The sequence below is a fragment of the Patagioenas fasciata genome, chromosome 7, assembly GCF_037038585.1.
Source record: "Patagioenas fasciata isolate bPatFas1 chromosome 7, bPatFas1.hap1, whole genome shotgun sequence".
In the NCBI taxonomy this organism is placed as follows: Eukaryota; Metazoa; Chordata; class Aves; order Columbiformes; family Columbidae; genus Patagioenas; species Patagioenas fasciata.
This window is the reverse complement of record NC_092526.1, coordinates 31,255,357-31,279,778: the sequence shown is the minus strand read 5'-3', so window position 1 is coordinate 31,279,778 and position 24,422 is coordinate 31,255,357. Positions and strand designations below refer to the sequence as shown.

The 24,422-nt window shown below is 42.7% G+C and overlaps 1 protein-coding gene across 45 annotated transcripts in view; it reads right to left on the bottom strand.

Annotated features, from left to right (window-relative positions):
• Window positions 1–2,356: 2,356 nt before the first annotated feature.
• The window catches only part of MAP2 (microtubule associated protein 2), a 225,915-nt gene continuing 203,849 nt past the window's right edge, over window positions 2,357–24,422 (bottom strand). For 29 of the 45 annotated variants that reach the window (XM_071811218.1, XM_071811220.1, XM_071811216.1 and 26 more), the window contains 6 exons: window positions 24,240–24,393; window positions 21,649–21,992; window positions 9,350–9,442; window positions 7,768–7,849; window positions 7,149–7,261; window positions 2,357–6,478 (listed from right to left, as the gene is read on the bottom strand). In XM_071811218.1, the coding sequence (XP_071667319.1) occupies window positions 6,263–6,478; window positions 7,149–7,261; window positions 7,768–7,849; window positions 9,350–9,442; window positions 21,649–21,992; window positions 24,240–24,393 (1,002 nt within the window). In that variant the 3' untranslated portion in view covers window positions 2,357–6,262. The remainder of the gene's footprint in view (window positions 6,479–7,148; window positions 7,262–7,767; window positions 7,850–9,349; window positions 9,443–21,648; window positions 21,993–24,239; window positions 24,394–24,422) is intronic. The other 16 variants (XM_071811240.1, XM_065841608.2, XM_065841609.2 and 13 more) reach the window with 1 other exon arrangement.

Sequence of the window (24,422 nt, the reverse complement as noted above, 5' to 3'; positions counted from 1 at the left end):
ACAATCGCGAGTGTAACTTTATTTCCTCGCAGAATTGCGAGTGTATTATAAATTTATCCTCGCACAATCGCGAGTGTATTTTCCTCCCGTGCTTCCACATAAGCACGTGTAGTATTCCATGCACATTCGCACGTGTAAGTAAATTAACCCTCGCAGAATTGTGAGTGTATTATAAATTTACCCTCGCGGAATCGCGAGCGTACGCTTTACCTCTATCTCTTTAAGAATAATCCCGCACCATCTTCAGGCAAGTGTGTACTCCTCTGGGACTCGGGGGTGGTTCCGGCATTGCTTTGGGTGAAGCCACGTGCATGCACTCTGTGGACCGCCTGTTGTACTAGTTGCTGCCCCTTAATAACTTTCCTCACCTGATACCCGAACCTATATTTAAGTTACTTTTGGAGTGCTAAAACCCTGTTTCTCACCGGTTTAATAAAAGTTGTTTTGGACCCTGTTGTCCCTTAAACTAGCCTCGGGGTGCCTCTGTGACAACCACACAGTTCTCCTTCCAGAATAAGGGCACTCACACAAACAAAGTTTGGGAGCCCCTCCATTAGGGCCACATGGTCCTTTATCTTCAAAGCAGCAACCGGGACTTATGTGTGGCCACAGACCTCTAGGTGAAAGGCCTTCTCCCTGCCACTCGCATCTGATCTTTTTCCCTGACTCACCTACCTGGTTTTGCTTCCATATTCCTGAATAATGCAATGAATACTCCATGAGCTGTGATGGGCACTGGATGGACAGACCCTCCCTACATCTAGCAAACATTTTGGCAGGATTCATGGGTCTCCCTCATTTTCAATAACATTGTAGTTAATAAAGATTTTACTCACAGCATGTACTCACCTCAGTGCTCCAACATCACAATCTGTTAGCAAATCATGAAATACATCACCCACCACATGCTACTAATAAGACACAACAATCACAAAAATATCACTACTTCTTCTTCGTTCATGTTGGAAGGAGAAAACAGGTTCTCACCAGCTGTCTTCAATCATTACTCTAGCTGTGAATGCTTAAATCAGGATTTACCCTTTGCTTCACAGCCTCCTAATCATTTTCCTTTCAGCAGATGATACATTAGTTCTGCCTTGTGCCTAAGCACCCTTAAGAGGGTGCTTCTAAAGGCTAATTAACAGCACTTAATTATTCCTCCAGGTCGTTTGATTGCTTTTATTTATGAATATTACAGCACTATGTGAAAAGTCCAGCTTGCTCAGGGGCTGTGAAACTTTAGGCAGTCTACTTGGTTGTATCTCCCTCCTGCTGCTCAGGCTCCCAGGCATGTTCAGAGGATTCTTCTTCTGTTAGCAAGTCCCACTGCTGCTCTCCAACTGTGCCAAATATGCAGAGCTCACACCCTCGTTTCACCTGTGTCATTGCATCTACATCTGCACGGCACAAGCCTGAAACTGCTCCTGAGCATCATCACAGCAAGAGCCACCAACAACAGCCCTGATTGAGCAGGTCCAGAGCAGGCAGTGCGAGGCACACCCTGAGGGGTGAGGCTTGCCCACCTCCCCACACCACAGCCCCACGCTGAGAAAGCACCTGTTCCACACAGGTGTTTTGGGTCAGCATGCAAACATTTGCTGGAGCACTCCTTCCACCCGCAACACAGCGCTGTGCTCCCTCCCCGACCTGAGCCAAGGCGGGGGTTTAGGCACCCACCAACAGATCCGAAACGACAAACCACTTCAAGCAGCGTTCAAACTTCGGGCGGTTTCCCCGTGAGTTTTCGGGATAGCCCCAACAGCTCACCCCCCACAGCTCCTGTTACCTTCGCTCCAGCCCGCCGGGAGCCGACCCGGACCCCGTTCCTCCGCCGCTGCCGCTCGGGCTGGGCCGCCCTGGCGGCAGGGGGCGCTCCCCGCAGCGCTGAGGAGAGGGAGCGCTGACATCGCCCCCTCCGCGCCCAAACCACCGGCTGCTCAGCCACCGTTAACGGCTCCGCGCTATTTATAGCCCGTGGGAGCGCGCGCCCCCGCGAGACAGCGTTGGCCGCCGTTTCCGAGGCTCCTCTGCCCCAGAGGGCTCGGTTGCTAGTGCAGGGTGGTGCTAAACCTCACCCGCGGGCTGGGACCCCACGGTGAGGGGCAGAGTAAGGTATCCACACAAAGCTGGCAAATATAACCCCGCACACAAGGACACCAGCTGTAAATCTGATTCTTTTGGCAAGAAGTAACAGGGACGAGCTGAAGAAGCATGGCTTAATCCACCCTGACTTGCCCAGGCAAGACTGTGTGCAAAACCAGTGGGTGCACGGTACTTCTTTCCACGCAGGGCAGCGATGCGGAGTGACTGCCGATGGGAGAAGCATGTCACAAACAGTGGAAACCAACACAAGCCATTAGATGACAAGCGATTTTATTTTGCAAAACAATCACTATACAGCAACAAATACAATTGCAGATTGGATTTGAAAAACATGAACTACCTACCACCAGCCATTCAAGAAATGCCTCTTTTATGGTAACAGGCTCTAGAATTATCAGAAAAAACACAGGTTTGTAACAGCAGACTGTATTCCTTAACATCCCAGCATACAGCATCTTTATTTGTTGGCTTTTTCTCTTTGCTAAAGTTGAAGTGGCTTTTATACGCTTGACTTTTCCAAGTGCAGAACTAATTTAACCTTCCTGCAGTGGGAATTGCTGAAGTTGCAAAGGGAGTTGCTTTAGCAATCTGACTAGCGAGTGAACTCGAAACACACCTAGGCTACAAATGTACCTGCGTTGATTTTCATAGCAGACGTGATCTACTCTTCAAGGCATTTGCCTTTGAAGATAGGTTTGTATTTGGGTTTCAAACAGTATTTGGTCCAGCGTGGAAAAAACTTCTGCTCACGTGTGGCAGTCCACACAGGCTGCCTTTCGACTCCCTTTGGGTCGCATATATAGGCAACTTAGGGTTGTAAGCAGTCACGATGAGGCTACTACTGTACCTTAGCAGAGCATTGAATGGGTAATACCATTTACTGCTGTACAGTGAAAATACATATAGCCCTTGTGGGCGTACAATTTCCCTCACCAGTATCAGTTTTTCCTTTACTGTTGCTGGACAGAAGTTTGCTTAACTTTGATTTCTTTCAGCTTGTGGTTACATAGAAAAGGAACTCTGCAGATGGGGCAGAAGCACCTTTTCTTTTGTTTCTACAACTTGATGAATTATTACTTTGTGGCTTTCCCCTAGCTACCCAAACAAGGTTTCACCGTTGCTTTTGTACAGATTATCTCTGCTTTGGTTACAGAGTTGGGTCTCAGGCACCCAACATACCTGTTGACTCAACATGCCTGTGGAAAAGTAACACAACGGATGCAGTTTCCAGGAAGCTGGCTCTACCTTCTTTAGTGAGCATATTTACAAAACCATTGCTTTTAAAACCAACAATCTCCTTGAGAAGTTAAGAGTAATATGAGCTTTTCCAGGGAACATCTACAGTCATGTAACATAACTTGGTTTATTATTTTTTATTTAACAGCACAAAACTCTTGATTTCTTTTCATCTAAATCCACAGCATTCTAGGATTCTGTCTATGAAAGGATGATCACGATTACAAAGGTCTTTGCTTGAATCAAGACAAGAAAGCTCATTTTAATGCATGAAATAAATGACTCGGTGTGTTACACCACTCTCACTTTGGACTCATAGGTGGATTAACTAATCTTCATTTTCTAGAGCACGTCAATTTTAGAAGCAGAATAAAAAAACTTGAGTCTCGGTGGTTAACACTGGTCTCACTAGCTGGCCTTCAGCTTCAGAGAAGCCGAGGTTCAGTACTACCATAGACTCTCTCCCACATTGGCAAAAGACATAAAGAAACACCACTGCAAGGCTAATTTATATTAACTGATAGTATGATACAAGCAACATGATATAAATGCTGTTTTCTTGTTTCTTCTGTCTGTTGTTTTTCTGGAAAAATGGGAAGAGGTTTTTAATGCACCTCACTTGATGCTGTTTCCATGTGAATTCTTAGGATTACTCTCAGCAAAAGTATAACAAATACAAGGCAGAAATCAATCCTCCAGATGCATGGTTCTAAACTCACTGTCCTTTGTATTAAACAACTGACTTACAAACACTATTAGGTATTTTATAGTGTGAAAAGCTTTTTGCAGATCTGAAATGTTGTGTGGGGGGCTGTTCGGACTTCATCTTCAGTAAAATTGTTAAGAGATGTAACCATTTTGTTTTGTCTTCGTACTGATGTGACAGGCTAGCCAAAATCCCCCTTTGGTCCACTGAATATTTACTGTCTAGTAACTGTGCATTTACTACCTGAATTTAATGATGGGGAATCCTGTGCTATTATTTACTAGAATCTTTCTCCACAGACATAAAAATCTTTTCTATGAGTCTTTTCAGATCAAACCCCAACACACACACACAAATTAAGAAGGAAAAAAAACAGATCCAAAGCTTCTAGCACACCATGTTTACCGAACACGTTTATCAAGTATAGCTCAAACTGACAGTGCAAAGTTAAGAGATTTCAAAAGGAAAAGATCAAACAATCTGCAAGAATGTAAACTGGTCATTTCATGATGTCTACTATACAGAGCATACCAGCAGATTATTATCCGCTGATGAGTAATACTACCATATTATGTTCAGTGTTTAATTCTTAGTGTCCATAAGGTCGTGTCAGAGTTCTCACAGGTAACTCCATTACATCAGTTGTTTATGTATCTCTGCCTTTTATCTTTTATGTACGCTTTTTCTTAAACTTTTTATAGTCAATATAACCCCACTTTGCTCAGGTTTTAAGATGCCCTATTTATTGGTGAATTGCTATGGCAACCCAGTCTAGGATGCTCATTTTATTAATTCACATACTATAATTACAGGCATCTCTGTTACATTTATCAGTTATCTGAGTGCTTGAGTGTATACAGGAGACATCACTAAAGGAGTGGAAACAACACCTTAATACTTTTTTCTGTATTTCAACTTTAGCAAAAGAAAAAATAAATAAATCTGACATAAACCTGACATTCACTGCTACTACAGGAGTTTTTTTTTTTTTTAAAAAAGAACGAAAGAAAGCAAAAAAGCCAGAACCAAACTATTGTGGACTTTTTAAAAATCCAGAATCCAAACTCAGCCATCAAAAATCATGTTTGTGAAGAAAGGGAGGAAAGGGAATAGAAGGAATCCTTTTTCTAGCATCACAGAAGAGACTTGCATCTGGCACTAAAACAGGGTCACGGCTTTTAGTTGTTACAGAAAGCAACTTCATGCTAAAATTTTCATCTTTTTAAAATGTATTCTTATGAATAGGAAAAAAAACCCTGCTAACATCTACTTTTACATACCTAAAATTGAAACACCAAAGGGTGCAAGAGACACAGATACTGTGAATAAAGAGTAGAATATTCAAGTATATGAGGAGGGCGTATCACAAATGGCCACAGAGAAATATATATATATCTATAATACTGTATCAAACAGATGGAAAGGATGCGAAACCAGTGGTGTGTACACAAATCTAGCCGCTTAACCAACTTTCTAATCAGACACAAGTCCATTGGGGTGGAAGTGCTTGCTTTCAACAGCTTTTTGGTCACTTCCCCAAGCATGGTTCTAATTTTTTCAGCTACTAGTTTTAGTTATTAGTTAAATAATTTATTGGCTTTTCAGCTATACACTGACATAATTAACCAGGTCCAAAAAAATGTTAATAACTTAATTCAACCTTTGTTCTACTCATTTATACAAAATAACACATTTTTTTAATTAAACTTGAATTTCTCTATATGCCATTCCTTCTGGTAAGCAGACTGTTAATTTAACCTGCAATAACTTACAATGGGCAGCCTTTCTTTTTTTATTTCCCCATCTATCAAGAGAACAGTGAAATGAGCAACTTGGGTTATTAACAAGGCTCTTCAGAAAGAGGTGGATGGCCTTCAGGCACATGAAAGGTAAAAATGCATTTTATCATAGTACGGTACTCCATGCAAGACAGAGCAGAGCAACAATAACTGTCCAAAGTAACATACTGCAGTTGTATACCCATATAAAGCCAGTGTCTTCCTGTTGTAAATGGAGATCAGGCCAATTTCTGCATCTATTTACTTTTTTTTCTTTTTTTTTTTTCCTTTTTTTTTAACTGTATGGTAACTACAAGTCTTGGGATGTGACTTAGTTTCAGACATGGTAAAGAATGAATGTAACACCTGCTCTGAGCCCATTCTTGCCAAGAGCTCATGCCTAAATATTATTACTTCATAGAACGCGAAATGAGCAAATTCATAAGCCCTGCTTAGCAAGGGCTGCCGTGACATCTTCAGCGAGGGTAGCAAGCTGGGGCGATTCAAGCAGGTTGATGCTTCCAGAGGACGAGACGTTGCTGAGTCTGCGTGGTGAAGCCACGCTGGACCTGCCTGGTGACTGTGTGATGATCTCAGCCCCGTGATCGACACGGGCTTTAGCGTGCTCTCTGAAGTTTAGCTTCTGGCTGTCAATCTGCTCCAGGAAAGCAAAGAATTTAATGCATTGTATATTCACCAAATTATCTTGTTATGGATCATCATCTGGATCTCACTTTACTTTTAAGAACTCTTAAAAGGATTGAAGCTTCTTCACTCCTGAGAATTAATGAAACTGAATGTTTTTTTCATTTTGTTTAATATACACTAGCTCACTATGTTACATTCTGTTACTATTTCTGTCTCGGATGGATGGTTTAATGAGCAGTACCATTGTTCCTAACTGTATGAATTTATAGACATTTTATGGGCATTGGTTTTGTTTCCAAAGTCTGCATTTTCAAATGTTTGTAGGAGTGATCTTACTTTCAAGACATTTTCCTCCTGTTTCACAAAGCAGTCCTGATCCTCTAAGATACCCATACTACAAACTTATTAGATTATACCTATGCTGTACAACAGTCCCAAAAAAGGTTTATCTTTGGGGGGAAAGCTAGTGCACAAACTACAGGACATTTCACTCTCAGCTTAGATGTGGATGCGAGATTCATCATTCCAAAGGGAACAAATGGCATGTAAGTGTGCTTGAAGGAAAACAGACTGATGTTTCCTACTCAATTCAGGGCCATTGCTGAATTCACAGCACTAATAATTTCCCTGGGCCAGGGTCACAGTAGTAGCCTTTTCTCTGACAGCTGTCCCCTTACCTTGACGTTTCCACCGCCAGGTACGTGGTGGGCATTTTCCAGTGAACCAACTTTTGCCTGAGCTTTTTCTTTGAAATCCAGTTTCACGCTCTCAATTTTCACACGCCCACCCCCTACACAGGAAAAGGAAACATAGATTAAGAGGAGAAAGTCTGACCTGATGCACACCGGTACACTAACATTGCTTCCCTTTTAGTTGAGATCTGATGGTTTTAGAGAAGCACAGAACACCATGCTGCATGTTCAGTAAAATATAACATCTTCAACACACAAACTGTAAGCGTGTGCTGCAGCCTTACTGATTTTCATACGATTTAAGCACATGCTTAGGTATTTTGCTGACTTCAGTCTGCATTTCAGTATCTTATCAAACTGACATTATGCCACAGCAGCATCCTTCTGCATTATTTTTTTTTTATCTCCTCTCTACACTCAGTGGTCCCATAACTGAATATATAAAGACATACAGGTAAGTGGAGTTAAGAATATTCTTTTTATTACCAAAGTATATTTACTTTCTTTTGGACTATAAAACAGAATTGTATCATCCATGGTTTCTCCCTCACATAACAGGATTAGCTCTTCGCTTTGTCCCACATCCCAGAAATTCCTACAATACCTGGCTTGTGGTGGATATTCTTGAGCGAGCCACACTTGGAAGTCACATGACTCAAGTCAATCTTCTTGGTTACAATTTGTACCTGTCAAAAGCACAACACACATACAAATTACAGAAACAAAAATAATAAAATTAATAAAAAGCCACACCCTGCAGAAGAAGAGCCCAAGCCTCTACAAACCACTGGAAAAGGAGAGATGGTTAGTAGAAAACAGACTATGCCACAAAGGAGGAAACAGCTGGATTAATACAGCAAGCTTCCTTCCCACCTGACAGAGTTGGGTTAAGCTTTACTATTAGCAAAACAAAGAGGAGGACAAAGCAGATCAGCTTGTGGGTTCTTTTTAAAATACTTCTGAGCCTTCTCTCCGGGCAGATGCTCCAAAGCCCTGCATGCAGCAGGACCCATCCCATTTGCTTCTGCTCTTGAATGTGCATCCTGGCAATTAGGAATACTTTAGCAACTGGGTTGTTTTTTTTTTTCCCTCTACCACCTGTTTCATATTTTTCTGAATCTAAATATGGTATGTATTTCAGCTCAATCCACTAGGGAGATTCTCATGAAGCTACCAATGTGACTCATGCAGCTGTACCTGAGCTGGTTGGTGTTCATCCAGCCAGCTTTGTGGTGCTCAACAGAGAGCAGCAGCACCACTCTGCTCAGCCAGGCAGTAGCACAGGTGCCCTCTTGCTGCTGGCCACACTGCCACCACTGCGCTAGAGCCACACTCCTGCCTTGTTGTGCTCCCATACAGTTCTCAGATACAGCCCACAACCACAGGGACTGTCTTAGCACGTCTTAAGAAGCTGCAGCCCCTCCGTGGCAGAGAAGATGACTGCAAGGCCACTGGTTTGCTCACATCACCAGTCATGACTTAAGCCAGCACTGGTGGCCTTACTGACACTGTTTGGATCAGACATGCCCACACTGTCAGCTCTTCCATCTGAGAGGAGATAATTTCCATCAGGGGGGGTTATAGCCACCTTCAGCTATTCCAGCGTGACTGCTAGAACTACCAGGTGTCTGGTCAAACTGGGAGCAGTCTCAGTTTGTTATACTGGGAATAATGCTGTGGCACTGGCATTAGCACTCAGCACACCAACTGATCACACCTCCTCTCTGACCTTTCTTTGTCCTTATGTTTTATTTTTCTTCTTCCTCTCAGGTTAGCTGGGGAAGGACTGGTGCACTGGAAGATGCCCAACTGTGAGGCTGGAGTCTCACTGTGAGCTGCAGTCTCTTTCTGGAAATTACATTCTTGGGATGCTCCCATGAAAGGCACTGAGCCACTGCAGCTCACACTGGACTTTCACTGTCAGCACCCTTGGGCATTTAGAGATAACCCGTCTTTTCTCATTTCCTTTTTGTGTCCAAGTTGTGGAAACACGTTGTGCTCTGTGGAGAAAGATCAGGAGGCCACCACTGCATACACAGGGCTCACACAACTACCAGACCAGACACATGTGAAACAGCAGCGAGAAGGGAAGTAGTGCTCAGAGGAAGGGAGACAGAGGGGTCTGGCTGTGCAAGGTGGGTCACCACAGTGGAGATGCCTGTTCAGAGGGCGTCCGTACTACTTACATTTCCTCCCCCTGCTGAATGTTTGATGTTATCTCTGGAACCACAGCGGGATTGAACATCACTAAAATCGATCTTCTTGTTTAAAATCCTAACCTAAAAGGAATTGGAAGTAACTTACTATATACCATACACATACTCTGCTGGAGTGCAAAACAAGGGAGCCAGGATAATTTTGCCTCCTTCTTCTGACACTTGTATTGAAATGTGAGAAAGTAAATCGCAACAATGTCTACGCTTAGTATGTTAACACAGGATATGTAAATACACTATGCTGCTCTTTTACTGCCTCACAAAGTGGTGGTGAACTACAAAGGGGAAAGGTTTTATACTGGGAGATATGAGAGGTGGCTTTTCCCTGAAAAGCTCAAAGAACTCCTTGCTTGCTTGGATTGGACATAGTCCTTGGACAGCCTGTCCTAGACTCTCTTGAGTGATGGCCAGTGTTTCTGCTGGACCAGCCACAAGGATAACATGGAAACCTGCCTTCCCACAGCTCAGCACTCCAGCCTTTGATACAGAAATCCTGGATCCAGCCAGCTCAGGCATGGGTGAAATCCTGAGGTATTTCACTCCTCCTTCTGCCATGCAGCCATAACAGCAGCTACATTCATACAACAGACCTCAGAGCGTTCTGTGAAAGGGGACTGACAAAATTAATTAAAGTCAGAGTTTACTGCTTTCTCTCTTGACTGTCATCTACTAAAGAGCAGTGCAGAAAGCAACAGCATTTGGAAACCTACAGCTACAATCACTACTTCTTGATTTCCAGTGCTGGCCATAAAGTTGGTCACAATAACTTTCTGGTGCTAGCAGCACTCTGATTCTCCCGTGCTCTTTCTTTCTAGCTGAACAAGTACCCAACCTTCCCTTGATGGTACCAGCCTCCCTTGCAGATGCCGAGACCCCACATTTTTTCTGCATTACCTTAGCCACAGATGCCCTGCAGGCACACGACGGTGCCTGGAAGTGAACTTGGTAAAGGGCAGGTCATGATGCCCTGTGCTTGATCCCGATCTTGACCCCCATGTTAAAGCAGTTCTTCCACCTAGCAGAACTCAGGTGCCACCAATGATGTCCTCCCAGAGAATGATGTGCTGCTGGAGGGCAGTTACCTGTAGGGTAACTGGATGCAGGGCACACACCTGAGTGACACCACCTCCAGACTTCATTCTGAGCAAGGGCAGGGAATTGTGCTCACCAGCATTAGGCTTTTCAGGTGCGTGAGAAAGCGTTTCTGGCCAAGGCTGCACCAGCCTTCTTTGTACCTAGAGCTTTTACTTACTCAAAGAGTGCCACCTATGCAGCATATTCATTCTCTTGGTTAAATATAAAATCTTTATTCAAATGTTGTGTTAGATTTTATTTCTCTCTATGTTATTGATATACAATATGAATTTACACTCTTTCCTGTACAGAAAGCCATAGAATTGCAGGCTCTAGTTATTAATTTTGCTAAATGGCACTTTCACTGATATTACTTAGCACAGTCCTGCTGGCTGCTTTTGTAGGCAAACCTACAGTAACTAACTAGATATTGAGATGAGAGGGAAAGATACATCACAGTTCCTTATTGTGGCTTCTTACCATTCCAGGGACACAAAGCAGCTGCAAACCAGCTGAAGCAGTCAGGGGGAGGAAGAACAACCTTCTGCAGTTTCTGTTTCGTGGCTGCAGGTCCCCAGACTGCCGCAGGCTCCCTAATAAATCTGAGACAAATCACCTACTCTGTGTCTTACCTCTCCAAACTAGGAAAGACTATTTACCCCCTTACAGGGATATCAGATTTTGCAGCTCTTGGCTCCTGCAGTGGGGAAATGTCACATTTAGATAACGAGTCAAAACCCCTGGCACTGAGTACCTGGAGTGTACCCTTGACTTAAGCTCAGTAAACTCCAAGAAGAAATTTTCAGAGGGTCACACTTTGCAGCTAATTTACAGAATTTCTTCACATCAAGCTGTTTCATGGGTCCTCCTCATTACATAAAATGTAACCACTACAGCAGTCAAACCATTAGGATGTTAAGTGTTCTCTTGCTTTAATTGGTAAAGTTCTGTGGTGATGGCATGTTCAGCAATAAGGGTGATGACAGCATCAAAAAACTCCACAACTAGTAGGTCACCTTCAGCAGGCAAACTGATTTCTGTCTTTGTCTGTCCTATCTGCTTAATCCATCCAAGTAAACCAATGTACACTGAAACGTGAAAGTAAACGCCTTTGGAGTTTTATGCTTGTGTTTTCTCTCAATACACTGTTTGTTTAAAAATGTACTCCAGTGCTATACAAGACAGGTGTCACATCAGTTACAGATACACACGTCAGACGTGCAGTCAGATCTGGCTCCCAGAGAGCTTCAGGCCAGACTCAACTGGGCAAAACAGAAAGCCTTCCTAGCACTTTCTGAGCACATCTCTCTCAGCAATGGATCAGCAGCACCTCTTAGCAATGGCCACAGGGATGCTTGTGCTCTGAAAATGCTGACTTAGGGGTCATGACAAGACCTCAGTGCTGTGGGCTGGGGGCCTGTAGCTTAAAGTAAAGCCAAAGCAAGGTGATAAGTTGAGAGAGTGCCTTTGATCAAGTGCCTAAAGGTTGATTTGCACCCAAAAGTCTAACAGTTTATGAGTCTCATGGCCCATGGACCTGGCTAGCAAAAATGTAAAGGACCAATCATCTCAATTATCCTTCCTGTCTCACTGGGTGAAATGTGCCCCTGTGTAGAGGGGCCAGCAGGAGATCTATGTATCCTGTATGTCCTGTGCTGAGGGCTGAAGTGAGCTGAGTGATGTGGATGTGTTGTGCTGGTCATCTGGCACAGGGAGCAACTGCACTGATCCAGGTTTTCCCTGATGATCTGTTTCTCCCTTTCCTGGAATATATCAATATCCCTGCACATACTTAAATCACGACTGCTCTCTATAACTAAGTGTTTCACAACCTAATGGAGCCTTGTTTCTTATAGATTAAGGCTTTAAACTGCTTAATCCCTCCATCCTATATACTTCAGCAAGCCATATCCCCTCTTGCCAGCAATATCTCCCAAGCTTTCTTCTCAGGTCTGCTCAACTGGACGAACAGAAGCCGATACAGAACACAGCTGTTTGTTGTTTCTTATTGTGGAGAAGGGCTGGGTTATCACTGCCTTTACCCAGTGACAGTGTCTGAGTCTCTATTTTGTACCCAGTCGACAATTATAACCCAACCTGGAGGGACTGCCTGTGTTTGTAATCACTTCGCCCTTGCTAGTGCTGGTTGAAATGGGCCAATCAGTCACAAATGAGTTGAGGAAGGCATAGACTGCCAGCCAGACAACGTGACTGCACGGGCTTTGTTTCCTTTGAGAAATCAGACTGTAAACATGAGACAGAGAGTACCAGAGAGGGACAGGAACTATTTAGGCTGAAGAGAAACTTTGGCTTGCAAAGAAAGAATGTAAACTGAGTGTGAATTATTTGAGGCTGGAATCTAGAAGGAAATTCATAACTATCAGAGCAGGGAGGCTCTGGAACTGCCTCCCAAGAGAACAGAGCTCCAAAAAGAAAATGATAAACTTTTATGGTGGCCCTTGATGAAAGGAATTAGATGGTGCAGCTGACTGTGACAGAAAGGGCACGAACATCATGACTCACCAGGAAGGTCTCCATGTTCCCGAGTGTGCACGTAGATTTTGTGTGGAGGTGGAGGTGTGGTAGGCATGTACATATATGCACTTCAATTGTGTTGCACATCAAATGAAAGATCCAGTCTGTATATGCTCTCATTCAGGAAAGGGAACATTACAGTCCATGGCAGAAACAGGACTGTTTTCTATTCACATTCACTTAACATCACAACAAGATAATGCTCTGATAAGCTCCCTCATAACCCTTGCACTAACCTGCCAGTCTGAAATGGGTACATTGTCTTCTGATCAGATATTGGTTTGCCCAGATATGCTGGACATGGCGTGGAAGTTAGTGTTTTCACCAGGACCAAGCTGAGTTTCCTCAGCATTTGTCATATCCATGTGAAGTTAAACCACAGTGGAAGAATTAAGCCTTACAGACAATGCTGAGTTTATTCCACAAAACCACATTGCCCAAGGATAAAAATGGCTTCTGTCTGAAGCCCTGAAAATCTTACAGACCTTCTCCCCACTCTGTCCTCTGATAACTCCTCAGCAGTAGTAAAGAAGTGATGTCCAGAGAAGACTGTGTGCTGATATACACACAGAACAGCCTCACTGACTCACAGTACTTCTAGGTAGTCCCCAGCAGGAATCAGACACTGTGCTCCAATACTTTCTGTGCTGTTTGAATGCTGCCTGTCAAAGCATCAAGAGATGCAGGGCATTTATGGGCAGTCTGCTAGGAAACCAAGTGTTGAAGGTATTTTTCTGAGTTCATTTAGATGAGGCATATATTGATCTGCACTCAGCAGGGTAAACTCTAACTCCTTTCCTATACGTAGTAGCCCAACTGGCAATCTAAACACAAAGGAGCTGTGGTCCAAGAGCAACATCTGCATTAGATCAGAGGGGATGTTTTGGGTGACACTGAATAACATAAGGAGATGTGACATGCTGGCAATACCTGTGAATCTCCCAGTTAGATATATGCCTCCCTGTGGCTGTTCACAAAAAGTTAATTTAGATTTCAAAGTCTCCGCATAGAACAGTCTCCAGTCTGGGGACTTGGAGCACACTCTCCTCTCTCAGTATTGCACCACTGCGTTCAACATGAACAAAAATTTGTAGAAACACTTGAGTGGAAGGCAAAGAAATGTTAGTTTCGTTGTGCCTCACTGCTAAAGACAACATCAATGACTGAAAAGTGCTTACAAAAGAAAAAGAATTATGTTTCATTGCTGCCCAGAATAATTCAGTTCAGCTGCTTTTCACAATGAGAGGGAAAGCCCCTAACTCACCAGCATCTAGGCAGAGAATCCATAAACAGTTCCCCTCCTGTGGCTTACGCTGGTACACACCAAAACAAAGATACTCAACAAAAATTGTGGTGCTGATAAAATTACAAGCTGTGGATATATTTTCTAAAAATCTGATGATTCACATTCTCATTGTTTTGCAATTATGGCCTGTGAGAAGCTCTACCACAAACACTGTGCCTGAAGCATTTACAAATACTCTAGCTTGGCTTCATGTGCTACTTGAACATGCTGTGGGGCTGTTATACTGGGAGAAGCTTCCAGACTCCTAAGAACTTACCAAAGAGGGTAGGTTCTTTATACTTATCACAGCACCACAGTCATTTGACACAACTACATCCCAGAAAACAGGCATTCTTTCAGTGTTTGGTTTCCTGGTTAACACAAGGATTTAGTGAGACAAGAATTGGCCTTGCATAGGAAGCAACGTTAAGGTTAAAACCTGATTAGAATCAAGAGGCAATTCTAAATGCTTCCAAATATAAATGCTGCCAAGGACAGATGATACTACAGGTTTCACGCTCCTGGCCAAAATTACAAGTAGCGAAAAAAGGAGGGAGAAGGGTATTAATTTGGAACAGCAAAGCCTTTGAAGAGAAAGACTGTGCCTCAGACTTTCCACATCCACAGCTTGCGATCATGCTCAGCCTCTGCACTCCTGAAATTACAGGATACACACACTAGTGAAGCTGCCAGCCTACAAGCTAGTGAGATTCTAAATAAAAGGCCGTGTTGGACACAGCAGAGGCAAAATAATGTACCATCCTCATCTTGCTCTTAGCAAAGGCTGAACAAGATAGTTTCACTTCTAACTTTTCAAACGGTACCCAGCGGCAGACACTGAGCATGTAATATTTCAGCCTGAACAGTTAAACTGTGAAACAATTGCAAACAATGAAAATAGGTACTTTCAATGGGAAGTATCAGTAAAACAGAAGAGATGTCCTGCAATCAGCCATGTCTTTAATACTTGCATAGGACAATGATGGCTGATTTACAGGCTTCTTTCTACCTATTTCAAATCACTGTATTCACCTAATTAATAAGGTGTCCACTCTGAACTAGGCATAGCCCCATCAAGAAAGGGAGAAAGGCCTATTGAGAAACAGAGACGTTTTGCACGACTGTGCTGGGAAATACAAATCAAAATATCTACTTTCCATGTCAAAGAGTTTACAGCCAAGAGACAACAGCCAAATTAAATAGACAATTAGGTTGTTCAGTTCAAGTTCAAAAAAATATCTTGTGTATATCTCTTCATCCAAGTGAGCTTTTTCAAAGCTCAGTAGATATGTCTCTTAACATTCCTTTTTATTGTTCAGATCCAAACTTCCAAGATAAAAACTGACATTTTTATCCTTTCCTTTCTTGCCCTTTCCCATCTAGCAAAATAAACTCTTTTTCTCACCTTTCCATGCAAGACAGAACACTAGTATATGACTAAACAGCTCTGACACAGATTATGTATTGCCTGAACATTTTTCTCAAAAGAACAACCTCCCCCATATTATTGCCAAAATCTAGACTACTTATAGCTCAGCTGAAAATGCCTGCTCTACTGAACTTGCTCCTGGGATGACTCAGACTTCCAGAGAGATTTACAGCCTGGTAATTTCAATCCACTCCGGAAAAAAAATACAGTTTCTCTCCCTGCTATTAATGAGAGACCAACAACGTACGGTACATCATGGCTGGGATTTGTCTTCTCTAACATTAGCCAGTTAAGAGTTGGAACTGGTCGCTTAAGCTGACACTGTACTTGGTGGAAAGATCCTGAATCCTCTGGAAAGTGACACCTTCAACTTTAGCGAGACAGATTGAGCACACTCTGTCCAACTGCCTTCAAAAGAGGCAGAGGCATCGTGTTATGGCTACTGTAGTTGGTGGAAGTTTTGTCAGCGACTAGAGCCCCATCAGGCAGCTTGTGACCTTCCTAACTGTGTCTTCAATGAGCATGATGCAGACTTTACAGATGGTTGAGGCACAGCAGTCATGTTACTCTGGCCCAGCCACATAGAAAATGAATGCCAGATCTGCACAGAAAGCTCTAATTTCCTGCTCATTTCTACCAACCAAACACCTTTCCTCAAACTTTCTGAAACTTGCCAGAGCCTGGCAACAACTGCTTTATTTTTCTAAAATACAAGTCAGGAAAAAGGATCTTTTCATCCAGAATAATTCAAGGCTTAACTGTACAGACTGTACTCAGGCAAGCTTTCCATTAAATGAATGCAGTCTGAACATAGGAACTGCAAGATGTTATTTCTCTACAATCAGTCAAAATTCTAAATTTCAGAAACTTAAAAATAATGGTTTTGAGCTCTGACAGAGTTCTGAAGGTATGCCTAAAACTCTAATTTCTCTTTGCATTTGAAGATCTGCAGTTATCAAGGGATGAATTAGTTTCTAATTTTCAGTCCAGAACAAAACCCTTCAAACGTTTTACAAATCCACAGAACTGGGAATGCATGAAGAAAACAAAAGCATACTGGCAGAGATGAATTTATCTTACAGTTATGAACTGTTGACTTGGTAAATGTACATACTCCAACAAATGCAGCTAACAGCTAACAGCATTTGTTTCCCAGTCTCTCATAAGCTAAGTGCTTTACCAAGAGCCATGTTATAATGTCAATCCACCCTATACAGCTGCTTCCCGTGGCTCTGGTTTGGGAAAGCACCAAAATTTGAACTTCGTAGCTCATATCTGTTCATCACCGTTCTGAGCAGAGACATTCTCAAAAGCGATCTTGGCTCACTCTCAAAGTGATCTTGGCTCACTTATGTCACAGATCACAATGGATTGAGGAAAAAATGCATGATGTGCCAGGAGGAGATGGGAGATTGAATGTGACCCAGCAACAGCTCAGATTGTACTTTTTGTTAGGGCTATATTCTCCACTACCCAGCAGTGCACCAATAGCATATAATCTAGATCTTCAGATTAATTTTTGGGCCATCATCAGTGTTCATAACGTGGTGCCAAAGACATATGAAACAGGAGGAAAAGGAGTTGTAAGATGCCATCTCGAGGGGAAGTTGCTGAATACCCTTTTGACCCGCAGCTTTCCCAGGAGGTGCTAAGCTCTGGTGGGCCATCAGACCTGCCTGTCTCTGCAATGACTCTGCATCCTGGTTGGCCGTAGCTGAGGCAGAGACCACTTCAGGAGCCTGCTATTCTCTGCAGACTGCGTTGTAAATTGTGATTATGGGGTGTGTGGGCCTATGAGGGTCTGCTGTAGGGGAATCTCTCCTGCCACCCAAACTGATTTTGAAGTTAAAAACAAAAATTTTCAAAGTAGACTACAGATATCTATCCAAGCCTCCTCCTCTGCCCAGCTCTGAGATGTCTTCGCTTCCTGGTGCCAGTCTCTTCTATCATTTAATGCAGATGTCTGTTCTCCTTACCAGCATTATTGTGATTTCTGGACAGGTTCTACTGAATAGTGCTGTAATTGATTTATTCAGAAATTCTGACCTGTGATTAAATCCATGTTGTTTTCTACAAATTAGGGAAGATTATGAAGGTCTCTCTTAATCTTCCTACAAACCTTCAAGGAACATGGCTTAGGTATTTCATTTTAGTACGTGTCATCTTACTGCTCACAAGGTGCCTGGCTGTTACTACAGTTAGTGATATTTTAAAACTTACACATGCCATTCTAGTCGGTAGAGCTCCACTCACTTTGATGAAGTTATGCTGATTCACATCCACTGAAGTTCTTGCCCATGGCTAAGTTTTGATGTATACATTTTAAGATTCAATTACAAGAAACCTAGGTTAGCTTTATCCTTGGTTGCTGGCCTATGATGCTTTATAAACACTCTGCCTGATCAGTAACAAAATTATTCAACTGATGCACTTCTGTACTCTGATACAGTACAATCTACATCCATAGACAGAATTTCAAGAAAAGAAGAATCCAAACAGAAAAGAAAAACCCCATTCTTGGCATCTGAAACAGATTTCCAACCCTTTCCCCCAGATCCCTCATGCTTCCCTTGGGCTGTCTGAGAAATAACAGATGCAAATGGGTTACTTTTGAAAGCACAGCATTTCCTCCACAGCTGATGTGGTGTGAAAATCCATCTGAAGCCCAGCAGACATACCCATGAGCAAGTCGCCTCTGAGCTGTGCCAAGAATGATACATTTCACCATATTCCACTATAAAGAGAAAACCAGACAACCACCTACTGGCTGCATCACAGTGTGGAGAAGTCCTCATTTCTCCAGACTGCAGAATACCAATTAAACACATCTCAAACCATTTATTCCTAGTAGTAGCTTAATGCAATGCAAAGTTAGCTTGCTTCTTCCCCTAGAAGCCATGCTCCTTTCCCCACCCTCCCCCTTTTTTTTTCCTCTGCCTGTCAGGTGGACTGATTTCTCTCCTTTTCTTTGCTTCTGTGGCTGGCAAGTCAGAGCTGAAGTAAAATCAGTCTGCTGTTTGATGAGTTTTTGATGAAATTCAAGGCTGAAGCACTGTATTTCTTGATTTATTTAGCATTCAGACATCCACTGCTGCTTCGTTTCTATAACTCAGCCCCTGGCAGTTTCAGAGCATGGCTGCTTTCTCTAGGACAGCTGTAAGCTAAGAGAAAACCTTGTGCTAGGTTCAGATATGCCTCTGGTAAAAGGACAGTCTGTCTCCAAATGACACTTTTGGGCTGCATATCTGTATTCCTTTGGAGATTCGCATGTCATGTTTATGTACTTAACTTGCCCAGATGTATGCTGGCTTTTTGTCTGCTTGTTTTTCCTGTGGTTATTGCTATCAGCACTTCTAGTTCAGGTCATAAAACTTGAGCAGCTTTCTGTTTGTTACATGTATCATCACTAAAAGCAGATAACAGATAACAGCTCGTTTCAGCCACTGCAGTATTTGCCACCAGACACTGAGGAAGTGAGCAGACACAAGGAAAGGAAATTAGCTTTCATGTGTTCCTCTCACAGACTCTATAAAATCCAACTGCAGAAACTGGAAAACAATTAATTCTAAAACCTCTTGTCTAGACTGAGCAACTATGGCATAAAGGAGACAGAAAGGAAAAACTCAGTGAGTCTCTCTTTGCCCAGCCCACAGCTCAGTGGCCATATATCACCGGGCATTAAAAAATCCTTTAGCTTCAGTGACATTATGTCCACCAAGCAGATTTCCCCTGTGATCCCTGAAAGACTGAAATGCAAACTGCTGTGCCATCCTTTGCTACCCAGTAAAGCCTCAGTTCAACTCTATAGAAATGCTAAGGAAACGTATCTCTCTAGGCGGGGTGTTTACAAAGAAATACAATTTGCTGTGGCCCCTGGTCTTGTAAGGTTGTCACAGTTCAGAGGAGGTGGAGAACAGGTTAACATGGTGCTGGTTTTGAGCCCTATGTCCAGCAGCTGGACTTGTTATGAAGAATGCTGATCCAGATGCACAGACCAAACCTGTGTTTCAAGCCTTCCAGAGCCCCTGTGTGCCCTGACCATCTGCTACACAATATGTCAAATGCGAGCTGAACTGCCATACAAACACTTGTCAAAATAAAGGCAGAAGAACCTTTCTTTGCTGAGGCATTATTTTCTTGACTTAGATGAGTAACTGGCTACTGTCCAACTCTGGAAAGCACCGAATGTGTTAATTTACCATGAAAACAGGATCAATGCCTATGAGATACCTTTACTGTTTAATACATGAGCCTGTTTTGTTTTGTTTGAAGACCTGCAGTAGGCATACAGTTGCAATGCTAAGGTTTTGATCCAATTTATTCTTTTTTTCTGAGACAGCATTAGGCAAACCTCACTGTTTTGTATGTTCTGCTATGTATTCTAAAACTCCGATATACATAGCAGTATCTGATCTGGAAACACTGTGCAACCCAGCTTTCTGGAATGCCTTGTTTTCAGGACAGCTGAATGGGGGAGCATGTTCTTGACCCTGATGTCCTGTCCCTGGAGACAACTGAGAAGTGAACATTTCATAAAGCATTCACATTGCTACTGCTGTAACTCAGCAATCTCGAGGAAGTAAAAGGGAGCTGGGGGCACGGGGAGCTTTCATCATGGGTAGCATCCAGAATCAATATGAAATGTACAGGCACTTTTTACAAAAAATAAATCAACATAATTGTTTACAGACTGAATTGTCCATATTTTTTAGCATAAATGTTTATAAGCTATATTCTTTTTCCTTATTTGGCCTTGCTGTGTCTAAATAAAATAGGAATTCTTTCAGGTTATAAACGGTTTTATAACTCTTTAAACATTGATAAAAGGGACCACTTCATCCTGTAGGCTAGAACAGTTGTTCCAAACAGTAAGACAAACAAATTGCTTGGACATAATTTTGGCTTTGAATGCCATTTGTGTAACCATTTCTGCATTGCCCAAAAATGAGAGACTGTTCAAGCTCTGGCCATAGCTGTGCTTGGTAGGGCATTAAGCAGAGACTCTTCAGAGGAAGGTATAAACACAATACCTCAGGAAGATTTATGGTACTTCCTATCTGATTTTTCTTCAGCCTCCAAAAGCTTCTGCTTAGCTTAAAAGCCTCCACGCTTACTGTCCTTTCCAAAGTTTGGAAAGTTCTGCTGTAGTAACAGGGCATTTTGCTACCCTACACACATATTCAGTCAATAGCTGAAAGCAATCTTTATGACAATGTGCTTCATTCTGTAACTCTACAAGGTGTGAAACTCTCCTTTTCCAGCTTCTAATTGCATCAGTGTCCCTGAATCCTTGTTCTTTCTGACAGGGAGAACAGAAAATCCTGATCTGCCTTCTTACACATTCACCTGTTCTTATTGTATATACATTCTCTACTTTATACAATTTAAGGACTGTTTTGCTTATTCAAATCCTGCAGCAAGAAAAACAGTTAAGTCTAATATCTGTTTCCTCCCATGATTTTTAACTTGGGGCGTATTTACCAGATAGGAGGCTGCAACCCTCATTAACATCACCCAACACAATGCACATATCACATAAAATGACAGGAAAAGATCATGATGCTGTCCAATCTTGCTAACATCTATCTAGATTGAATTTGAACTTACTTGAATTAAAACAAACCTCTTTCATTTGCTGATATTGATGAAGACTAACTAAGCAGCAACTGCTGAGACTCAGGCTGAAACATAAGCATGGAGTGCAAACCACTGTTTGAAATTTTTCAACTGATCTCAGTGAGGTAGTGTTAGTTTTCAGGTGACAAAATACTTTTCTGAAGATTGTCCTGGTCCCTGCCATTTAACATCACATAAACAAAATGTATATGGGCAACAGAGGCAGCATTTGCAAGGCAACTCAAAATGGCTCCCATCCCATCCCTTTCCCAAAGGTGCACATGTAAGACTAAATCACATATGGATGAACATAAAGAGTGGAATGCTTACCTGCCCCCCTTTAGGTTGGTATTTGATATTATCTGTTGATCCAATTTTGGACCTGACGTTCTTGAGGTCAGGTAGAGGTTGATTAATAACTCGTAGCTGCTTCGGAGTGGCTGGAGATTTAGGAGGAGTGCGAATTATGGCAACTTTTTTCTCAGTAGGTACCAGTATGGCAGACTTGGGGGTCCCAGGAGTGTGGGGGGTTCTGGAGTAGCTGGGTGTCCCTGGAGTGCCTGGGGTACGGGAGGCATAGCTTGGCGGTGTCCCTGGGGTGATGGCAGTGGAGCCAGGAGTAGTGGGGGTAGAAGTTCCACTTTTGCCCGTTCTGCTACGAATTGGTTCTGATCCTACATGCAAGAAAAAAAAATAGTATCAGACCCACAGAAATACAGTTCCTTTTCCCTCTACCTCGCAAAACACCTCCCTGTGTGCCAAGCGAGATTACAGCTCTCAGATGGTTGTGCTAGTGTGTGATGCGGGAACAGCTGGATGTCTGTCTCTGTGTCTTACTTCGCTAATCAGCCTGCCAGGAGTTACCCTGTCATGTGCAGCTGAACAGGTGAACTGCCCCACGGTGAGCAAGCTCTCCGCTCTGTAACACAGGGCTGCTTCCCACCAAAACCTGCACTTCCTGCAAAGCTCACTAAACAGGGCACAACGTCATGTCCATCTCTGTCTTGGGGAAAGCACTAGAAGCATCCTCAGAATCTAACCTTTGAGACCTGATCTGACAACCTGAGTAGCCAGTAAGAATGTTGCCACCAGTTTCAATGGATTGGGGCATTAAACTAGAGAGTGGGGAAAATTCTGATTGTAATGCTGAAACTAAAGACACTGAGTGCGTGGTTGCTGCTGGTCACATAGCTGCTGGTAATCTGGTGTCTGCAGCTGAACCCTGGGCAGGCATTCAACTGATGGACAAGTCATAGCTCTGTTGTGTGGATGGGCAGATGTCCCGCACATTCAATTGCTATTTTTCATTAGCGCAGTGAAAGAAAGCAATTACAGAAGGCAACCTTGATTAAAAGTCACATTCTAGTTATGGCTGCACACAAGTTTAAAATAAATAAATATTGCAACATTTTGTAGCAGCGCCATTCAGTGTTTACAGCACTGCCAGTCCTTTTCACTCAGCATACGAATCACTTTAGTAGCGGTACTGTGCTTTCTGCAGCCAGCTCTGCTGGTAACTCTCAAACGCAAATGAACAGAAGCTGAGATATCTCCATATGCTGCTTAAAGCAAAGCTTTGCTGAGAATACTCAGGGGGAAAAATACCAAACCAATCCCAAAGCCTGAGAACCCCAGTGCCAAATAGGTGCATACATGTTTTCACCTTTAAAATGTCCAGGAATTATGAATCTAATGGGCCTCTCTAGAGCATCCAGTGGGACTAATCAAAATCTTATTTAAAATATTTGTTAATCATTCTGTTGATTTATAGGTGGTGGACCAAATGCAACACACTGCTGTCCCTGGGATCCAGGTGAAACTCTGCTCTATGTGACTCATTAGATGGATTGAACACACTCCACTCTCACCTCCAATTTCCCTGAATGGTTTCTTTCTTTCCAAATCAACCCTAAACCAGAACTCACTCACTATACCAACTAAGATAGAAACAGAATTATTTTTTCCCAGCTCCTTGCAGCTTTGGTATATTTATTTTTCACTCCCAAGCCCTTCACCATGTTGGCAAATGCTCAATGGTCTTTCACTCCTAATCAGCAGAATGGGCTGTGGTGCCAGCTGGGGGTCACTCTGCTTACAAAGGGTCTCTGTTTTACCCTTGGAGCATCACCCAAGAATTTCAAAGGACTTTTTTTGTACAATGTAATCATCTATTTCCCTTAAGCCATCTTAAAAGGGGCTGAGTTTGGTTTCTGAAGAAAGAAATCAGAGGAATTCCTACTGGAAAGCAGGGAGCCACATCCAGGTTCTGAGGCCTGGGTTGAATCTATCTAAAAGTTCTGGGGCTATTTGGTAAAATTATCTTTGTCCTGTAATTTATTCTGGCTTGTGATTTGATAACATTGGTCCTCATAAAAGGTCCTTGCTAGCTTATTATCCTAACTTCCTTCAATGAGTCATGCCACCAGCTAACATCTCAATTCTCGGCAGTGTTTTTACCATAGGATTAGAACACAGGGAAATCATTACTGTGAAACAACAAGTGAATGACTATGATATTAGGTCCACTTTTCCAAGATCCATCAATATTTTATATTGCCTACTTCAGATTTGTCTCATTTTTCTTGCTGCTGTTTGTAAATGCCCTGTTTTAAATACATTACCCAGCTCTGAACTCTCTGCAAAGGCATGTTCTAGTATTAGTGATTAGTCTGAACAGCAGTCCCAGCTCTGGGCATTGCAGACTACAGAAAAGGTACATCCTGTCCCTGCTTTCAAGCTCTTGCTGCTCAGCACTTGGTATCTGAACAAAAACAGTCCATGAGGCTCTGATTTTCAACAGCATGGCCCAGACCTACCCTTATGTGTAAAAGATAGAGACATGATGCTATGGCGATGGAACAAATCTAACAAGGATGTAATATTCACAGCAGCAGGAGAAGGTGAATAAGCAAAACACATACGGGTGGTCCGTCGTACTGAAGAGGAAAGGGAGGCTGTGAGGGAGAGGGAGTTCTCCTCTCTGTCTCGGTCTCCTGATACACCTCTTCGAGGAGGAAGGATAGAGGAAGGTCTTGGTAGAGAGGAACGCTTTTCAGGACTCTTGCTTACTCCATCCTAATAATAGCAAAATAAAAAAGAAAGGT